This window comes from Dichomitus squalens, assembly GCF_000275845.1.
Source record: "Dichomitus squalens LYAD-421 SS1 unplaced genomic scaffold DICSQscaffold_42, whole genome shotgun sequence".
In the NCBI taxonomy this organism is placed as follows: domain Eukaryota; kingdom Fungi; phylum Basidiomycota; class Agaricomycetes; order Polyporales; family Polyporaceae; genus Dichomitus; species Dichomitus squalens.
This window is the reverse complement of record NW_006766924.1, coordinates 202,843-218,023: the sequence shown is the minus strand read 5'-3', so window position 1 is coordinate 218,023 and position 15,181 is coordinate 202,843. Positions and strand designations below refer to the sequence as shown.

Below are 15,181 nucleotides of genomic sequence, written 5' to 3'. Positions count from 1 at the left end.
ATCGCATGGAATCCCGAGTTCGTAATGTGGCGTGAATTGTAGTGTCGAGTTGAGAGCCGTAATACCTGAATGTCCGGTACGAGTTGAATGTGTACTGGCTGCTTCCACTGCCATCTGTCAGTCTGGAAGGAATCCGGTGTGCAGTATACCCTCTGCGGGAGCTTGGAGTCCTTCGTATACCATACGGGCAGCTGCTGCATGACTCGCTAGAGAGAAGTGTAAAAAATACATCGAAGTCGTGAAATGTCGCGTTGTCTCAAGTAAGATCTATCAGCCCTAAACATAGAGGCGGCGGCGACGCAGACCGTCCCGTCACCTCCTGCACTGTTCGTCTAGGAGCGGGCATAGTGACTAGAACCGCAACGCGCGTTGTCGCAGAGGTATCCCTGAACGGCCGGGGGCTCGCGCAGGAGCCGCTAGGTGATGGCTTATGACCCCGCTGAAAGACTTGCCGCCTGCTGGAACTGCGCCGGACAGACGAAGGGGAAGCGGGATGCATTGAATCATGTCCGGTGTCGGTCCCAAGGCTGGCATGAGAATACGTCTGGACAGAGACTGGCTGTTCCGACCCCCATTCAAGATGTCAAGAGCCAATCACGATGCAATTGGACACGGGACGAACCATAATCCTGCCCCATGTTCTCGAGGACTCGGCTCCATGCGGATCCTGGGCAGCAGTTCTTCCGATACCATGATCCAGTTGCGCCTCCCACATCTTTGGCTCTACAATTTGGCGGTACACGGGAGTCACACTGTCCCGATTACGAATGCGCACCCAACCAACGCCCACAATCACGGATACGGCGATGAGTACGAGGACAACGGTGAGGATCATGTAGGCGTGCGAGAGGGTAGGGTTATTAGCGGATTGTGTCGCGTCCGCTGAGCGTGCGGCAGGGGTAGCACTTGTCCTCAGGCTTCCGTATAGAGACCGGGGTGAGGAATATATACGAGAGTCTGACTAGAGTGATGCCGTGTTAGCACTCCAGGAAAAAGCAGAAAGGAGCGTGACACGTGTACTGACCCCGACCTTCACCATCCGCATGAGGACTTGCGATACACGGATGTCTGCGCGTGCGATGGGGAGGACAGTCATAGGCATAGGATAGTATGGAGCCTACAGCGCGCCACCGCAACGCACACCTTCTCGTTATATAACCCGTGGGCCTACATCCAGTACCCTATCAAGCGGCCGATAGTCAGTCGGGACGTGCCTATGCATGAGTCAAGGGCGTCTTGGATCGCTGTCACCGGTGCGGTGCCAGCTAAGCCAGTAGTAGACGCCCTCGAGTCGATCACTTGCGTAGGTTTCGGAGGTCCTCGCTGGGTTCAAATCTAAGAATTGCAGCGGAATAGCGAGCGCCATGAAGGCCAGGCTCATCCCCGAGCGCGAAATCAGGTTGATAACACCGCGACAGCCGGGTGCGCTGTCGCACTGTGATTCGCCAGTGTCCGATGTCGAGTCGCCAAGAGTCGCACACGCAATGAAGACGTGTGGCGGTGAGTCATCTTGAGGCGCTAGGCTGTCCCCTCTCGATCATGCTGGCGTCCCGACCTAAACGCAGTAATGGACAAAGTGCTGTAAAGTCGGCGGCGAATGGATGGAAGGCCTCACAAAGACACCACTATACCAAGGGAGCAAGCCTCAGGTGAGGCGGTGCTGGGAAGTCTATCACGACGCGGATCAGGTACATTTCCTGGCCTTGCGGATCCTGCGGATCCCTTCGGACGTACATGACCGACTAGTCACATTACTGCAACATGACGTCAGGCGTGAGGGCACAAATATGGCCAATCCAACGAGTCAGTCATGAGGCGTAGCAATCAAAGAGAAAGAAAGTCTCACTGTCATAGATTGAGGAAGCCGTATAATTTCCAAAACACGAGCGTATAGACGAAGGTACAGACACATTCTGAGGGCAGCTGCACGGCAATCCGGAAACATGAACAGGTCGGCGAGAACCCAGGCAGAAGATGGACAGCATGCGCACCAAAGCAAATCACAGCAACGAGTAGCAATGATGGAACAAGCGGTACCGATCGACCCGACACTCCGCCTCCTACAACCTAGAACCCCTGATGAGCAAACACAGACGGGAAGTGCAGCATAGGATCGCGCATCGCCTGCAGGAACTCAGGCGTGAAGTGCTGTGTGGTGAATGTGAACTCTTGCGATGGCAGTCCAGCAGCCCCAGTCTGTGGCATCACCCCGGAACCAGCAACCCCACCTGGATGTTGTTCAACTTGCCCTACGGGAGCCGCTGGGGTTGTGATTTCGGCCTGGCTGTCGAGCACAGGCCACCACGAGTCGTACCCAGGAATGTATCCGGTGGCGTATGTATGGTTGTCGCGTACGCCCATCTGGATTGCGTGCGCAGTTTGTGCAGAGGGGTGAACACCGCCTGTCCCCACTTGGTAGGAGGAGACTAGCGGCACACTGCCGGGCGTGGAGACGAAAGTCCATGCCCGTGGTGGTGGTGGTGGTGGTGGCGGCGGCCACGACACTTCTCCGAAGGCAATCTGCGCGGGACGTTTCTGTCGCACCGAGTTTTGCGATACTTGAGTTAGACTCTGATCCTGGGCATCTGGTGAAGCCGAACTTGTTGTGTTGCCTGTGCTGAACGTCTGATCGATGTGGACTTTGGCGTTTTGAAGCAGCTCCCGCACGCGATACGCAACTGTCCATGTCCGCTGTTCCAAAGCATACATTGATGAGCGTACACTAACTCTGAGGTAGCTGTGATTGTACGGACCTCCAATCCCTTCAGCGCAGCAATGCACTTCTGCAAGGCAACACTCGCTTGCGTGTCCATAGGCTTGAACCTCACTACTAAATCGATCAGGAACCCGAACGACAATATTGTACGAAGTACGTACACGTCACAATGCAAAGTACCCTGAATGAGGTTGTGAGTAACACACGGTACCTCCGCAGAATTGAAGACATACCCAGCCGCTTGTAAGCAATTGGACAGGAAGGGCGGACCCCATCTCATGTCGTATTTCTCTTGATACAACATGCCTAAGATTTACTATGAGCCTCGCGCGCAGAAGCAACTAGTGAATGCACGAACCAAAGGATCCTATTTGACTCGCAGCACTTTGACAAAGGTCAAATGATTCCCAAGCGATTGGATCGGGATTGAGGGAAGGCGATCCGGCCTTCGCTAAGCTAGTCGGAACATTTATTGTGTCAGTCAGGCAACTTAGTCACATTCATTCATTCACAAACATACTCTGAGCCGTTAGGAATGCTTTGGAGAACCGAGTCAGGACGAGATCAGATACTAGAAGAGCGGAGCACCCACAATGGTCGATGCAACAATAGCATAGTCGCCCAATACTGTATGTGCAACGCTAGCACATGCGGGGGAGGACACGGTCGGCTGCTCTTGGTGCTATAGTTCAAGTGATCGGGGAGTTCCAGCGACCATTGGGACAAGCGTTGATGAAGCTGCTCTCGTACAGCACGACTGGGCAGAATGTTCTCGCGAGACACGCGGTAGATCTTTGCCAGAACTTCGCCCGTTATGATGTCTAACAGAAGTGTCAGAAATGAGCCTAACTATACCCAATCAAGATGTTGAGGTATGGCGTACATAGAGACGATATGTAACGGAAATAGCTTGTGTACATGGCGGGGATTGGCGAGAGGCGACCGTAGAGAGGGTCCAAAGAACATGGTTGCCATGTCCGCTTAAGATCATCCTGTGGTACACCCATTGTAAGCAGCCGCGCGAGATCCGGCGGAATAGATGACACGCGTACCTGTGGGATGTCCAGTAGCGGCGTCGAGAAGTCGCTCTCATGAATAGCGATCGGCCGGCCTAAGAACAACGCCGAGAACCTAGCACGTAGCAGAGATTAGATACCCGGAACCGACTTGACTCGTACGCAAATTCAGAACTCACTTGTCAGCAAGGCAGCATGCCCACCATATCCGTTTCCGAACGGACTTTTGCTTCTCGGTGAACAGCTCGCGGCCGTTGTGCATCCACTTGTCAGAATTGCGATTGAGACCGAGGTCGAGAGCCTGCTCCACTTGTCAGAATGGGTCCTTCTTCCGATTGCATCGTGAAAAACCTGCCATTCGGATGGCCATGCCTAGACGAAGCTCTGGTTAAACCCCACCAGTTCAAGGAAACGGACCACAGCGCTCACCAATGTGTAACCATCCTTCTTCGAGGCTCCCTAACAACAGTGAAGGTGAATGATCATAAGCATGCAGAGCATATCTGCATCGTACCAACACGTACCAGCACCAAACTCGCGCATTCCCAGCAGCACTAGTGCCTGGACAGTCGACGAACGACTCTCTTGATATATCGTATCCAGGATCATCCTCGCTTGCTTGGTGTACTCGGCAGCGGGGTCACTAACGGTGCCCGCCCGGGTGTCCTGAGGGTCAAAATGACTTGCCGCGTACGCGAAAATGGAGAGGAGCAGGAGCTTCGATAGTCTCTGCGGCCGTTCTGGTCGGACTTCGGCATCACTCCCGGACGGGCGCAGATCGTCCTCCGCGTCGGGGTAACTTCATCCCGGGCAGGAATGTTAGCGTGGAAATGAGCCTTTCCGTGCGACTCGCCGACTCACCCGTATGTTCTAACGGATAGCAGGCTCAGCGATCGTAGTCAATATGCTGGAGAGACTGAGCACGTACTGAGCCTTATACTGCGCCATGAAGGACTCTTCATCTAGGACGGGAATGCAGGGGTTGACGTGGGCGAAGAACACCTCGACGAGATGGTCTTGGACTTGTGGAGGTGGAAGATGTATGGAAGCTTCGACGGTTTGGGCGTGCGGCGTTGTAGTGCGGTCATTCGACCACCGGACGCCCGGCCAGACTTTGGCCATGGGGAAGCGCCTGTAGGAGTATGCTTAGAGTTGAGAGCGGGAGCCATAGAGAGCACGGACCAGATTCCCTTGGCATTGCGGCCATCGCTTCGCTCAGTCAGCGCAAGTAGCTGCAGTCCGGAAGAATTGCCGTGGTAGCGGACCTAGCGACAGAGTTCAGCGTTGCGGATTCGACGAATGTCAAAGCTTGCACCTCTCTGTTCTCGTCAATCGACAAGTTTCCAAAAGCGTCCGCGCAATCGGCCAAATCTTCAGTGTCAGCAGCTGCAAGAAGGATAGTGTGTCAGCTCGATGTCCAAAGCTCAACATATCGCGCAAATGCACCACTCTGTGATGGCGGCACAAATGACGGGGTTTGGACTGACGGCTGGCCATCGAGTCGTCTCTTATTTCTTGGGGGTTCTGGAGTATGCCTGTAGACCGAACTGTCGGGAGTGGGCGAAGCAGGCACCGGGCTGAATGATTCTGAGGCGGAGGAGCCGCGTGCAAGTCTGGTGGAAAGGCGGTCTTGCCACGCAAGCGTGGGACGAGTGGTCTGGATTTGAGGGTCTCCGTACGCTCTTCAGCGATGACGTCGAGGGAGAAGACGATTTTCTATGTATACCTGATGCAATTACGGCCTCGATGACGTTTTCCCGCGTTGCTCTAGACTGGCGACGAGAGCGATGGCTGAGCGCTTTTGGCTGCTCGGTGACGATCGACCGAAAGAAGTTGTCTTTGGACGTGTCGATCGACCGTTGTTCGCGCCCAGTCTTCCCCTGTTCGAAAGCAAACACACGCCAGTCAGGTACAGCGTACATGCGTAATTCGAAGTCGAATGCGCACAAACGGGCCAGCATCCACGGTGTCCAGGATGTGCGCTGCGAGATCATCTTGGCTAAGCTCGTCAACAATGGACTGCGCGCGCGGATCTGTGGACGACATGATCGCAGCCAACACACTCTCCACCTGGTGCAAACGATGCTCCATAGCCTGGATGTACCCTTTGGGAGGGCCTCTCCGAAAGCTCGGGGCTGGGACGAAAGTGTTAGATAGACTCCTAGGCAACAAAGGTAAAGCTATCGTACCTGTATACGTGCATTCTGCAGCCCCTCGGACTATATGAGATCTCTCCATATGCACACAAGTCACTGGAAAACTCGCCTGTCTCAAGTGCCGCGCACGCCTTGCACGGCTCGCCCTCGTTCGGCGACGGCTCGCATTTACTCTTCGACTTTCTGCACCTGTCGCATGCTGTAGGACCGGAAACAATGAATAACGAGCACTGGATGTTTAACAGGGTAGAGAACGCTTCCTACCTTTCGCGATTCTCTGCGTCTTCCCCTGTCCCGAAGGCCCCGCTCCGGCCGTCTCGTCCTCAGATGCATTGTTCGGATCCCGCGGCGGGTTCGATGAGGCCTTTCTGGTCGGCATTTCGTCGTCGGTGCCCTATCGCTCAAGGAGTCTTTTACCAGATTTTCCCAATTGCGCAGACGGCGTGCCGACAAGCAAGGGTTCGCGGGAAGGTATCGTGGTTAGCCGCGACAGGAATGGCGTTGTAGGTCCACGGCGGTCCAACGTGCAGGACTCCGTGAAGCTGACAGTACCTCCGACGTGATGGATGGGAGGAGAAGGGCTCGGGCTCTAGTTGACGCGGGGCGGCTCACTGCAGGTATTGCGTGTCCTACGCTGAGTCTCTTCTTGGTTGATATTCGTCTGTGGTCAGCGTGCGGCTCGCAAGGCAGAGGGTTGCAGATATGCGCGACGTCGTCTGTGTGGGAGAACGCGGTGCAGCAGAGCGAGTGGCGAGTTGAAACCGATTTGCTCGAACCCCCTCTCCCCCCTTGCGTCATAATAAGCCGCAAATTTGTCACTGAGCCTGGCCGATGAGATTCGAATCACACGGATGTCATCGACGTGGGCGTGGGGCACAACAATCCACCCGAGCGCACCGATTGGTGTTTGCTGAAGGACGCGTCCACCAGGTGTAAAGTTTGTGGAATCCGCAACGGCATCGTTTACGACGCGTGCACCACGTGAACTTCATCCCGGAGGATTGCAGCAGTCACGCAGCATCCGCGGTATCTCGCTGGATGCGAATGGGTCTCTTTGTTAATTGTAGAATATAGTAGGTAGTATAAGTGATGCACACAACATCGTCCGCCAAGGAGAGTGACAAGGACAGAGTAGAAAGGATGACATCCAATACACAAGAGAGAGATAACGGGAGAAGTGAAACCGATAAGCAATCGCTTCCGTGGTTCAGAAGTAGAGCCCCACCCAGCCCTGCGACTTGATGAGCATCCTATCGCCGCCGTCTCTGCTTCCAACGTACGGTAAGTCGCCGTCCTGCTTGAACGCATTCAGCAGGCCCGTTGCCGTGAACGACTTCGCGGTCAGGTCCACCGTCCCGTTGAACCCCGCCTTCTTGTACGTCAGGTACGTGCCCTTGCCGTTCATCGAAGTGTGGTGTGTGCTGTCGATCGGCCGATGCGGGAACCCAGCGTGGTTCACAAAGAACACGTCTGCGCGGCCTGCGCCGGTCGACGTGAGCAGCTTCACCGGCGCAGGGGGCTCCGAGCTCGAGGGCGCGGGGTGCACGCGGACGTTCATCGTCGCGTCGCCGCGCTGGGTGTTGAGCGTTGCATCGTTGACCACCGTCACGTCGCCGACGAGCCAGCCCTCCGACATCTGATACATGAACGTGTTCGCGTGGATGCCCTCGATCGGCAGGAACATATTCAGCTTGCTGAGCTTGTAAAACGTCACGAAGAGCGTGTTCAGGTTAAAGTTGGAGTCGGGGTCGAACTTGACCTGCGTCGTTGCATGTGTCTGGATGTGTAACGTCTTCACAGCGGGCGGGAGGAATACGGTCACGTCGAAGCGCGCGCACTGCGGGGTGACAGGAGCGGGCACGGCGAGTTGCAAGCGACTGCTCTTCGTGTTCTGTGCGACCTCCTCCGGCGTGGGGTAGTCGAGGACGACACCCTCGAAAAGATCCTCTGTGCTCCCCCTGAGAGTAATCTCGTACTTGACCTCCTGAAGATCCGCCTCGCCCTGCGCAACGACGATCGTCCCGACCGCACCGCCACGGAAGTCCATTGAGTGGTCGCCCTTGTTCTGGTTCACCCCGACAGGAATGGTGACGTCGAACTTGCCCCCCTTGTACAGCTTTGGTGCGTCCATACAGCCCAGAGAAGTGCTGAACTCGGGCATACCCTCTAGACCCGTCTCCTTGGGCTAACGGGACTTGAGTCAGACAAGTGCGACTGTACTTCGCAAGTGAACATGTTGTTCATACCTTGGCAGCCCAAATGACTAATCTGATCGCCTGCCATCCAAGGAAGAGCAAGCAAACAATGCCGAACGCCTTCCAGAACAGCCCGCATCTGCATCGATGAAAATGCAACGATGTCGCGAAGATGAGATGATATCCCGTAGTCCGGATGATGTCCGACATACCGCAAACCGCAGCAGACGCAACAGTCCGCCCTGTGCTGCCGCTTCGAACGGCCGCTGGGGAGAGTGGTGTCGAGGAGCGACGCGCCGTCTGGGGCGTCCTCGTCGAGGTTCGCTGTCCTCAGGGCCACGGGCCCATGACCGAGCCCCTCCTCCTCATTGGGGAGCGACGAGTCTGTTAGTCGTGGATCCTTGAGGTGAGCCCTAGACAAACAGTGTGGGAAGCGGACGGTACACACATTCGTCATAACTATCCTTTAGCTTCAGTGCTACCATGGTCGCCCCCACCATCGCCCCAAATTTGCCCCCAAATTTCACGGCCATCCTTCACGACGCGACGAGAAAGCGAAGTGCGAGAGACAGTGGGAGAAAGGAGTGTGGAAACGGGCAAGACGCATCTTGACTGTGCGTGGGGATCGGTTTTGTATGTGCGCCGAGGGCCCGCGCGTCTGTGTATTTGCGAGGAATGGATTGGATTACTGTAACTGGGCGGAGGCCGCGGCGTGTCATCGGCTCCGACTGCGTGAGTAGAGTCTTTCGCCAGCAGGTTTGAATCGGCGCCCCGCCCGTTCTTCACCAATGAGGAGGCCGGATCTCCAGTTCTATTCCGTCGGCGAAAGGAGTCTAGAGGCATAGTGGCATCAGCCAGGCACAGCACACTGCGGGGTGCCGCGGTTATCGTGCGACGAGGGCATAATCTGGACAAACTTCCGAAGACGCGGGGGCCAGATGTCAGTTTCTGCGCATGTCATAGCTACGAACATACGAGACGTAGCCTTAGAAAGGTTGAAGTCACGAACGCTCATGAAAGTGGGGGACAAGGTTGCAGCCTGTCAGGAGGATCTCCGGCCGAAAAGGTCTTGGTGCCTGGTGGCTGTGACTGCCCTGTCCCGAGTTGATCGCAACAAACGTGAGCATATCCCCAGGAGCCTATTAGCTCCTGTTCGGCGATAAGGGTCAATAAGCATGTACATACTCGTCATGACTTATAGACCGAATGGTCGACCCATAGATGTGTCCTGGGTTACCATGTCTTACCACGGCACAAGACAACGCAGTACACACTAAGACGTATCTATATCCGTATGATGTAGACGAGTGGACTTTCAGTACATTGTATGTCGAAAGGAGCGTATTAGCGATAATGAAAACAATAGTACGGGACTCCATACTGAGCGTTGCGCATACATAACATTAACAGGACAATCGAGCGAGTGTTAGTTCTAGCTAAAAGATGATGGCTGGTAGGCGTGACGACGAGCAGAGGGATCCATGAGGGGTGATAGAGGAACTGCCAAAGAGACAGGAGAATAGTACACAGAGCAGTAACATGCATCCACAGCAGCAATTAACGATCTGCAGAGCGAAAGGTCAGAGCCGGCCCACACGTCCAAGGGCACAAGAAGCACTTACGAGATAAAACTGAGAGTCGAACGCCACCACGCCATTGTCATGAAGCAGTCCCATTGCCATGTATATACCCATTCTGACCCAGCCCAACCTGCAGATACGCCAGCACGGAAGGTATTGAGCTGTTCTGTCGGCAAACCACCTCCAGGTCGTGTCCGCTCCACAAGCGCCCTTCTAGCCGCTGCGACGGGGAGCTGTCCAGCAAGCGAGGCTCGTCCTCATCGTCCAACTCTGATTCCAACCTGCCTGCCCCGTTCTGCCGGTAGAGTTGGCTGCGAGACTTGGAGCGGACGTGCGCGGCGGGTGCGAGGCGACGCGCAACGGGGCGCCCGAATGCGCTGTTAACGCTCCCGCTCCGACTCCGGCTGCCGTTGGTGTTCAGACGCGCCAAGGCTTGGTCGACGGCAGAAGGGTAAGGACCTGAGAAAGTCACAGTGGGATCTTCCAAGGTTATCAAAGTGTCCTGAAGAACTTTGAAAGCCAGGGCTTCAGCAGCGCGACTCGTCGAAGGAGAAGGGGGCGTGTTCGAAGCAATCTCGATCTGACGCTTGATTGAGACCGTCCACTGGTGCCGGACTAAGGAGTCATCCACGCTGAACATGTACCTCCGCTTGAGACCTGTATGGTTCAAGAAGGCCACCTGGAAGGTATTGCGCATGAACGACCGCTCGATGACGACAGGGCTGCTGAGCGGTAGTCCTGAGTATGCCAGAGCATTCGGGCCCGACCGCCACATGATGATGGTCTTTTTTCCCAGCGCAGTGCCCGTGACGCGGAAAGAGACCTCTGAGGACTTCGCAAAGGAAAGTACAGGCGGCTCAAAGACCAAGTCCTGTCCATAGAGCTGAATGCTGAGCTGAGGGTCGGGCTGTGGTATGCGCAAAATGACAGGTTCGGACTGGATGCGATAGGTGAGGCGAGGGGGGAGGGGACGCTTGATGTTGATGACGATGTGAGGCTGGCTTGCTATGCTGGACGGATGACGAGCTTGGTAGAGCTTTTCCTTCCGGATGGAGGCGTAAATCTTATCCAGTAGGTCGTCCGAGACAAGGCCGCGGGGGTCGAACCGCCTGAAAGCCTCAATGAAGTCACGCGTGATCACGTTCCGTTTGGGGTACCCAGTGATACCAGGCTCTGACGCGATGGCGCCGTGCATAACCTCGTTGAGCTGCACAATCGCACGTACAAGCCGGACGGCGAGGTCCTTGTCATAGGTGACTATCGCAGCGTTCGCCTCATACCACCTGCTCGCGAACGAATCGAGCAAGTATTCGAGAGGACTAGAGTGTCCTGCCGTCGTCCGCGACGGGACGTGGATGGCCTGGAGGAACACGCGGAGCGCCTTGTCAATGCGAAGCCCGGTAAGCCCGAAGCTGTCAGCGAAAGACTTCAGCGCGACCTTGGATGACCGCCGTGAGAGGTATTCCCCAAGGCGCGCCCGGTCCAAGTCCGTCGCACGGAAGAGGAGCTGGCCAAGCGCGACGTCATCTCTCATGCTCGGCTTCCCCAGCAGCATTGAGACGGCATGTTCGGGATCCTTCGCAAACTGGTCGACGAAGCTCAGGATTGCAGGATGCCGCATGGGATTGGAAGTTGCCGATGTCTTCGCGCGCGGGTCGTCCCGGTCTCCGCTGAATCTCAGCTCCCGAAGCTGGACGACGCTCTTCACGATGTACTTCCTGTCCAATGGGCTTGGCTTCGTCGCGTCCAAGAGTGCGTCAGTGTCCTGCAGGATAGGCTTGGCGATGATGAGGATATCATTGAAGAGGAAGAGGAAGCGATCCTTGACCGTGTTCGCGTTCGCGACCTGCAGGACTGGCGAAGACAAGATAAGCTTTCGCGGCGGATCGTCAATTGCAGAGGGCCAGAGCGAGCTCTTGGAACCGCGCCCGAGCACTTCGTCGAGCCGCTCCATGATGATCGCGCCAGCAGTTGGATCGTTGGGTACAGGATCAGGCGAATGGTGCGAAGACGACATCGTGGACGAAAACGACTCCGACGTGGACCGCGTGGGAAAGTCATCCAGCGAAGATTGAGGATCCGGCGTGGTAGAAGAAGGGGGGTCAGGTGGGGATGGGAACCCTAAGGAAGAGTAGTCTGACAGGAGGTATGCCGGCGATGGTGCTCCACTGGACAACAGGTTCATGTCCGCGTCTGTACGAGGCTGCGTATCTAAAGAGGTGTCCAAAGTGTGTGTCGTCTCCTTGGGCGTTCCGAGTCTCTGAGCACTCGTGACGTTCGTCGGCGTCCGCGACTTGTCGCTGTTCACATCATCCCAGCTTTGCGCGGTGAGCTCGCTTTCTTTCCGCTGCATGAGCAAGTCCGAAAGAGATGGTTTCTGACCAATGCGCGGGCGGGAGTCGATCTGAGGCGACAACGGCCCACTCGGTGCTGGAGGAGTGGACGGTTGGGACTTAAACTTGCTGAGCCACTTCCTGACGCCGTCCCTATTCATCGGTAGTTTGCCGGAACCGGAGTTGCTCGTCGTGGGAGAGATGACAGGTGGCGGAGGCGTGCTGAAGTAGTCCGTTGGCGATGTCGTAGACAGTGTCGGGCCAGTAGGCTGTGAGAATTTGGACCACAGACGGCTGTCGGACGCCTGATGGGACAACTTGCGTTCCCGGCCACCATCTGCGACTTTGGTAGTAGCACCCGAGGAACTCGCAGAGCTGGGAATGTGCTCGAGAGGAAAGGGAAACCCGTTCGCCGACGAAACCACATCAGGAGAAGAGGATGACGGCGTGATGCCTCGCGCGCGCCGTTGTTCCTCTAGCTGCTTGAGCGCCGGGAATGGGAATAGCTTCGAGTCCGCGTACTTGAGCAAGTCGGCAGAAGACGCCGGCGGGACGGGCGACACGCCTCCAGGGGGCGCGGACTGCGGAGCGAGGGAGAGAATAGACGCAGAGGCAGACGTTGACGCGGATAGCTCAATGGGCGGCTGCGCCTGCTGCATCGCGAAGACACCGCCCACAGACGGATCACGGTCGAGCTTGAGGCTCGCACCGCTCTCGCGACTGACACTGGAATCGGTATTGTACCTCCGTTCCCGCGTGCTGAGGCTATTTGTACGGGAACGGCGGCCACCATTGGATCCGGTGCGCGTGAACGTATTCTTGACCTTCTGCCAAGTCCCTTCGCCCTGACGCTTCTGCGCGTGCTCCGCTCTAGGTTCATCGTAGTCCGTATCCTCCGCCGCAGCGGAGGGCGAACGAGCAACCGACAACCGCATTGGGTATGTCTGGGGTGATGGTTGGGTACCGGCATGCTGCTGTTCGGCCGCCGCGGACAGAGCAGTAAGGGAAGCAGGTGAGGGAGGAATGTGAGCCGGAGTCGTTTCGGGAGACGTCTCGACATCGACTATCAGCGGTTTTGGAGCAGATGGCCGCTCTGGCTCAGGCGAGAACTCCTGAGAAGACCTCTGTCCGACGTTGTCTCCGAAGGATTCGTCCGCTTCCTCTTCTGGGCCGGGCTCGACAGCTTCCTCTTCCTCCTCGTTCTCTTCCTCGTCTTCGTCTTCGTCTTCGTCCTCATCCTCGTCCTCATCCTCATCGTCGACGAGCGGACGTTCAATCACTATGCATCTTCATGAGACGCGTATGAAGCGAATTGAAATGAGAGAACTCACGGGGATCTGCAACCCAACTGATCTCACTATCGCGCTCAAAGGCATTCGTCGCAGTCGCCAACCTACTCCTGCTCCGCTGCTCCTGCTGATAGGGCACCTCATCCTCGTCCGGGTAGACGGGTTCTCTGATAGGTGTCTGGAATGGACTCGCGGGGAAGAGGTCCTGTCGGAAGGTCGCGTTGTGTGACATGAACATCGGCACTGCCACTCCCGCAGAGTCAGTGGACGCATTTGACGGAGCATCAGACGTATGAGGGAGACGAGGGCCAGCAAGCGGGCGGTGGTTACGTGCAGGAGTCGTAGGCAGATTAGGTGGCCGAGTAGGAGAGATGCGATCTGGGAGGTCATCCTCGTCCTCGATGACGACCCCACGATGGCCCAACAGCGCTTCGTAGTTATATGGTAGATTTGGGCTGGGAAGTGGCCTAGGCGACGGTAGCTCCGCCTCGCCATTCGCTCGAGAAGCTGAGCGCGGGGGTTCTGGGGTATTGCGAAGGAACGGCAGGAGGGGCGATGGGGGCACGATGGGCGTATTGGGAGTCGTAGAAGGAGGCTCGCGCTCCTCTCGGTCGTCGACCACGGTCGATGCGCGTGAAGAGCTACGCCTATGAGACCGCCGTCTCCGTTTCTTCGCCGCTGTCGGAGGCGGGGGCGGCGCCTCCTCACCACCACTGGTTTGCTCCCCGTCTGTCTGGTTGTTGAGGCGATTGCCCAATCGATTGAGCAACATCCGTCGCGCGGCCATCCGCTCCCCACCTGCAACTGTGTTGTTCCTCGCCAGTTTAGCCGTTGACGTCGGCGAAGCTCCCGAAATGGAGGTGAAGTCAACAGGCTCTGCGCCTCTCGTGAGTTTGGACAAAGCCATGGCGCGCGCAGCTCCTGCGCTGTTGGACCGGAATAGCCCCGCGCCCACGCTCTTCTGGATGTCATCGAGGGAGGGCAGAGGCGTCGACGGCGTAGTCCCAGGGTAAAACAAAGGAGCGACGGGGGTGATTGGTGACCGTAGAAAGCGAGAGGCAGGGAAGCCAGCAAGATGAGAGGGTATAGGCGATATGAGAGGGGGGGACGGGGGCGGGTCTTCCCCAGGGCCTGAGGTATAGTACTCATCTGCTGAAGACTCGTTGGTATGGCTGGCGGAGCTGAAGGGCGGGGATGGCTTAGCGAAGCCCTTGCCCTTCATGTCCTTGGAACCTCTTGATCTTGTCCGGGACCTTGAGCGTCGTTTCCGGGCTGGCTTGACCGACTCTCCAGTGTTGGCAGGGTCGTTCTGTCCGCCCTCCCCTTCCTCGCCATCTGCCTCCTCGTTCCTGGGCTCCTCAGTCTCCAACGCACTCCCTGTAGCTTCAGCTTCAACCGTTGCTCCCGACTCGACATCCCTCCCACCAGGCTCCTCCCCGGCACCGTTAACCTGCGACACCCTCCCATTCCGACCCCTCTCGACCTCCTCCTGGTCCTCTCCCACTCCCCTCTCCTCTCCTTGTGAGCGCTCTCCTTCGCTGACGGCTTCGACGTGCATGGGGGGCCTGCGACCATTTTGCATGCGGGGTAATGAGGCGGCGCGCTTGAGCTTGGCGACGGCAGTGGCTCGCTGCTCAGCAGCAGTTGAGTGGTCCATGGTCCAGCCGGCTCAGGTGCAGCAGAATGGGGTTCGGAATGCACCTCGGAGTCTGTAAGAATGCTGTGTGAGGGCGTGCGTGGCAGCGGATGCCTGAGCCGGACCTTGAGTAAATTAGCTTGTCCAGCAGCAGCGCTGGCCCAGAAGCATTGTCAGACACGTTTCATAGCGCTCCGGATAGAATAAGACGTACCAAGCAAAACATAGAGATGATAGTGGTAGAAGTAGGGACGAGGAAC

At 56.8% G+C, this 15,181-nt stretch overlaps 3 protein-coding genes across 3 annotated transcripts; all 3 read right to left on the bottom strand.

The window, feature by feature from the left end:
- Positions 1-31: 31 nt before the first annotated feature.
- Positions 32-6,463, bottom strand: DICSQDRAFT_91079 (uncharacterized protein). Its single transcript, XM_007368994.1, has 28 exons — positions 6,153-6,463; positions 5,998-6,087; positions 5,922-5,936; positions 5,680-5,867; positions 5,459-5,612; positions 5,179-5,403; positions 5,048-5,118; positions 4,915-4,997; positions 4,661-4,864; positions 4,594-4,602; positions 4,257-4,531; positions 4,162-4,191; positions 4,088-4,104; positions 3,912-4,033; positions 3,769-3,847; positions 3,600-3,708; positions 3,309-3,537; positions 3,237-3,254; positions 3,075-3,172; positions 2,950-3,022; positions 2,878-2,897; positions 2,754-2,827; positions 1,992-2,691; positions 1,847-1,923; positions 1,735-1,754; positions 1,025-1,669; positions 623-961; positions 32-559 (listed from the first exon to the last, which is right to left on the bottom strand). Exons 1-23 carry the CDS (start codon positions 6,265-6,267, stop codon positions 2,068-2,070), a joined length of 2,922 nt encoding a protein of 973 aa, XP_007369056.1. The 5' UTR covers positions 6,268-6,463; the 3' UTR covers positions 32-559; positions 623-961; positions 1,025-1,669; positions 1,735-1,754; positions 1,847-1,923; positions 1,992-2,067.
- A 432-nt stretch (positions 6,464-6,895) lies between these two features.
- Positions 6,896-8,957, bottom strand: DICSQDRAFT_139589 (uncharacterized protein). Its single transcript, XM_007368993.1, has 4 exons — positions 8,532-8,957; positions 8,296-8,467; positions 8,135-8,222; positions 6,896-8,073 (listed from the first exon to the last, which is right to left on the bottom strand). The coding sequence occupies exons 1-4, from the start codon at positions 8,614-8,616 to the stop codon at positions 7,096-7,098; spliced, it is 1,323 nt and encodes a 440-aa protein (XP_007369055.1). The 5' UTR covers positions 8,617-8,957; the 3' UTR covers positions 6,896-7,095.
- Positions 8,958-9,391: 434 nt separating this feature from the next.
- Positions 9,392-15,170, bottom strand: DICSQDRAFT_139588 (uncharacterized protein). Its single transcript, XM_007368992.1, has 4 exons — positions 15,136-15,170; positions 13,328-15,077; positions 9,706-13,275; positions 9,392-9,648 (listed from the first exon to the last, which is right to left on the bottom strand). The coding sequence occupies exons 2-3, from the start codon at positions 14,940-14,942 to the stop codon at positions 9,743-9,745; spliced, it is 5,148 nt and encodes a 1,715-aa protein (XP_007369054.1). The 5' UTR covers positions 14,943-15,077; positions 15,136-15,170; the 3' UTR covers positions 9,392-9,648; positions 9,706-9,742.
- Between the last annotated feature and the right edge of the window lie 11 nt (positions 15,171-15,181).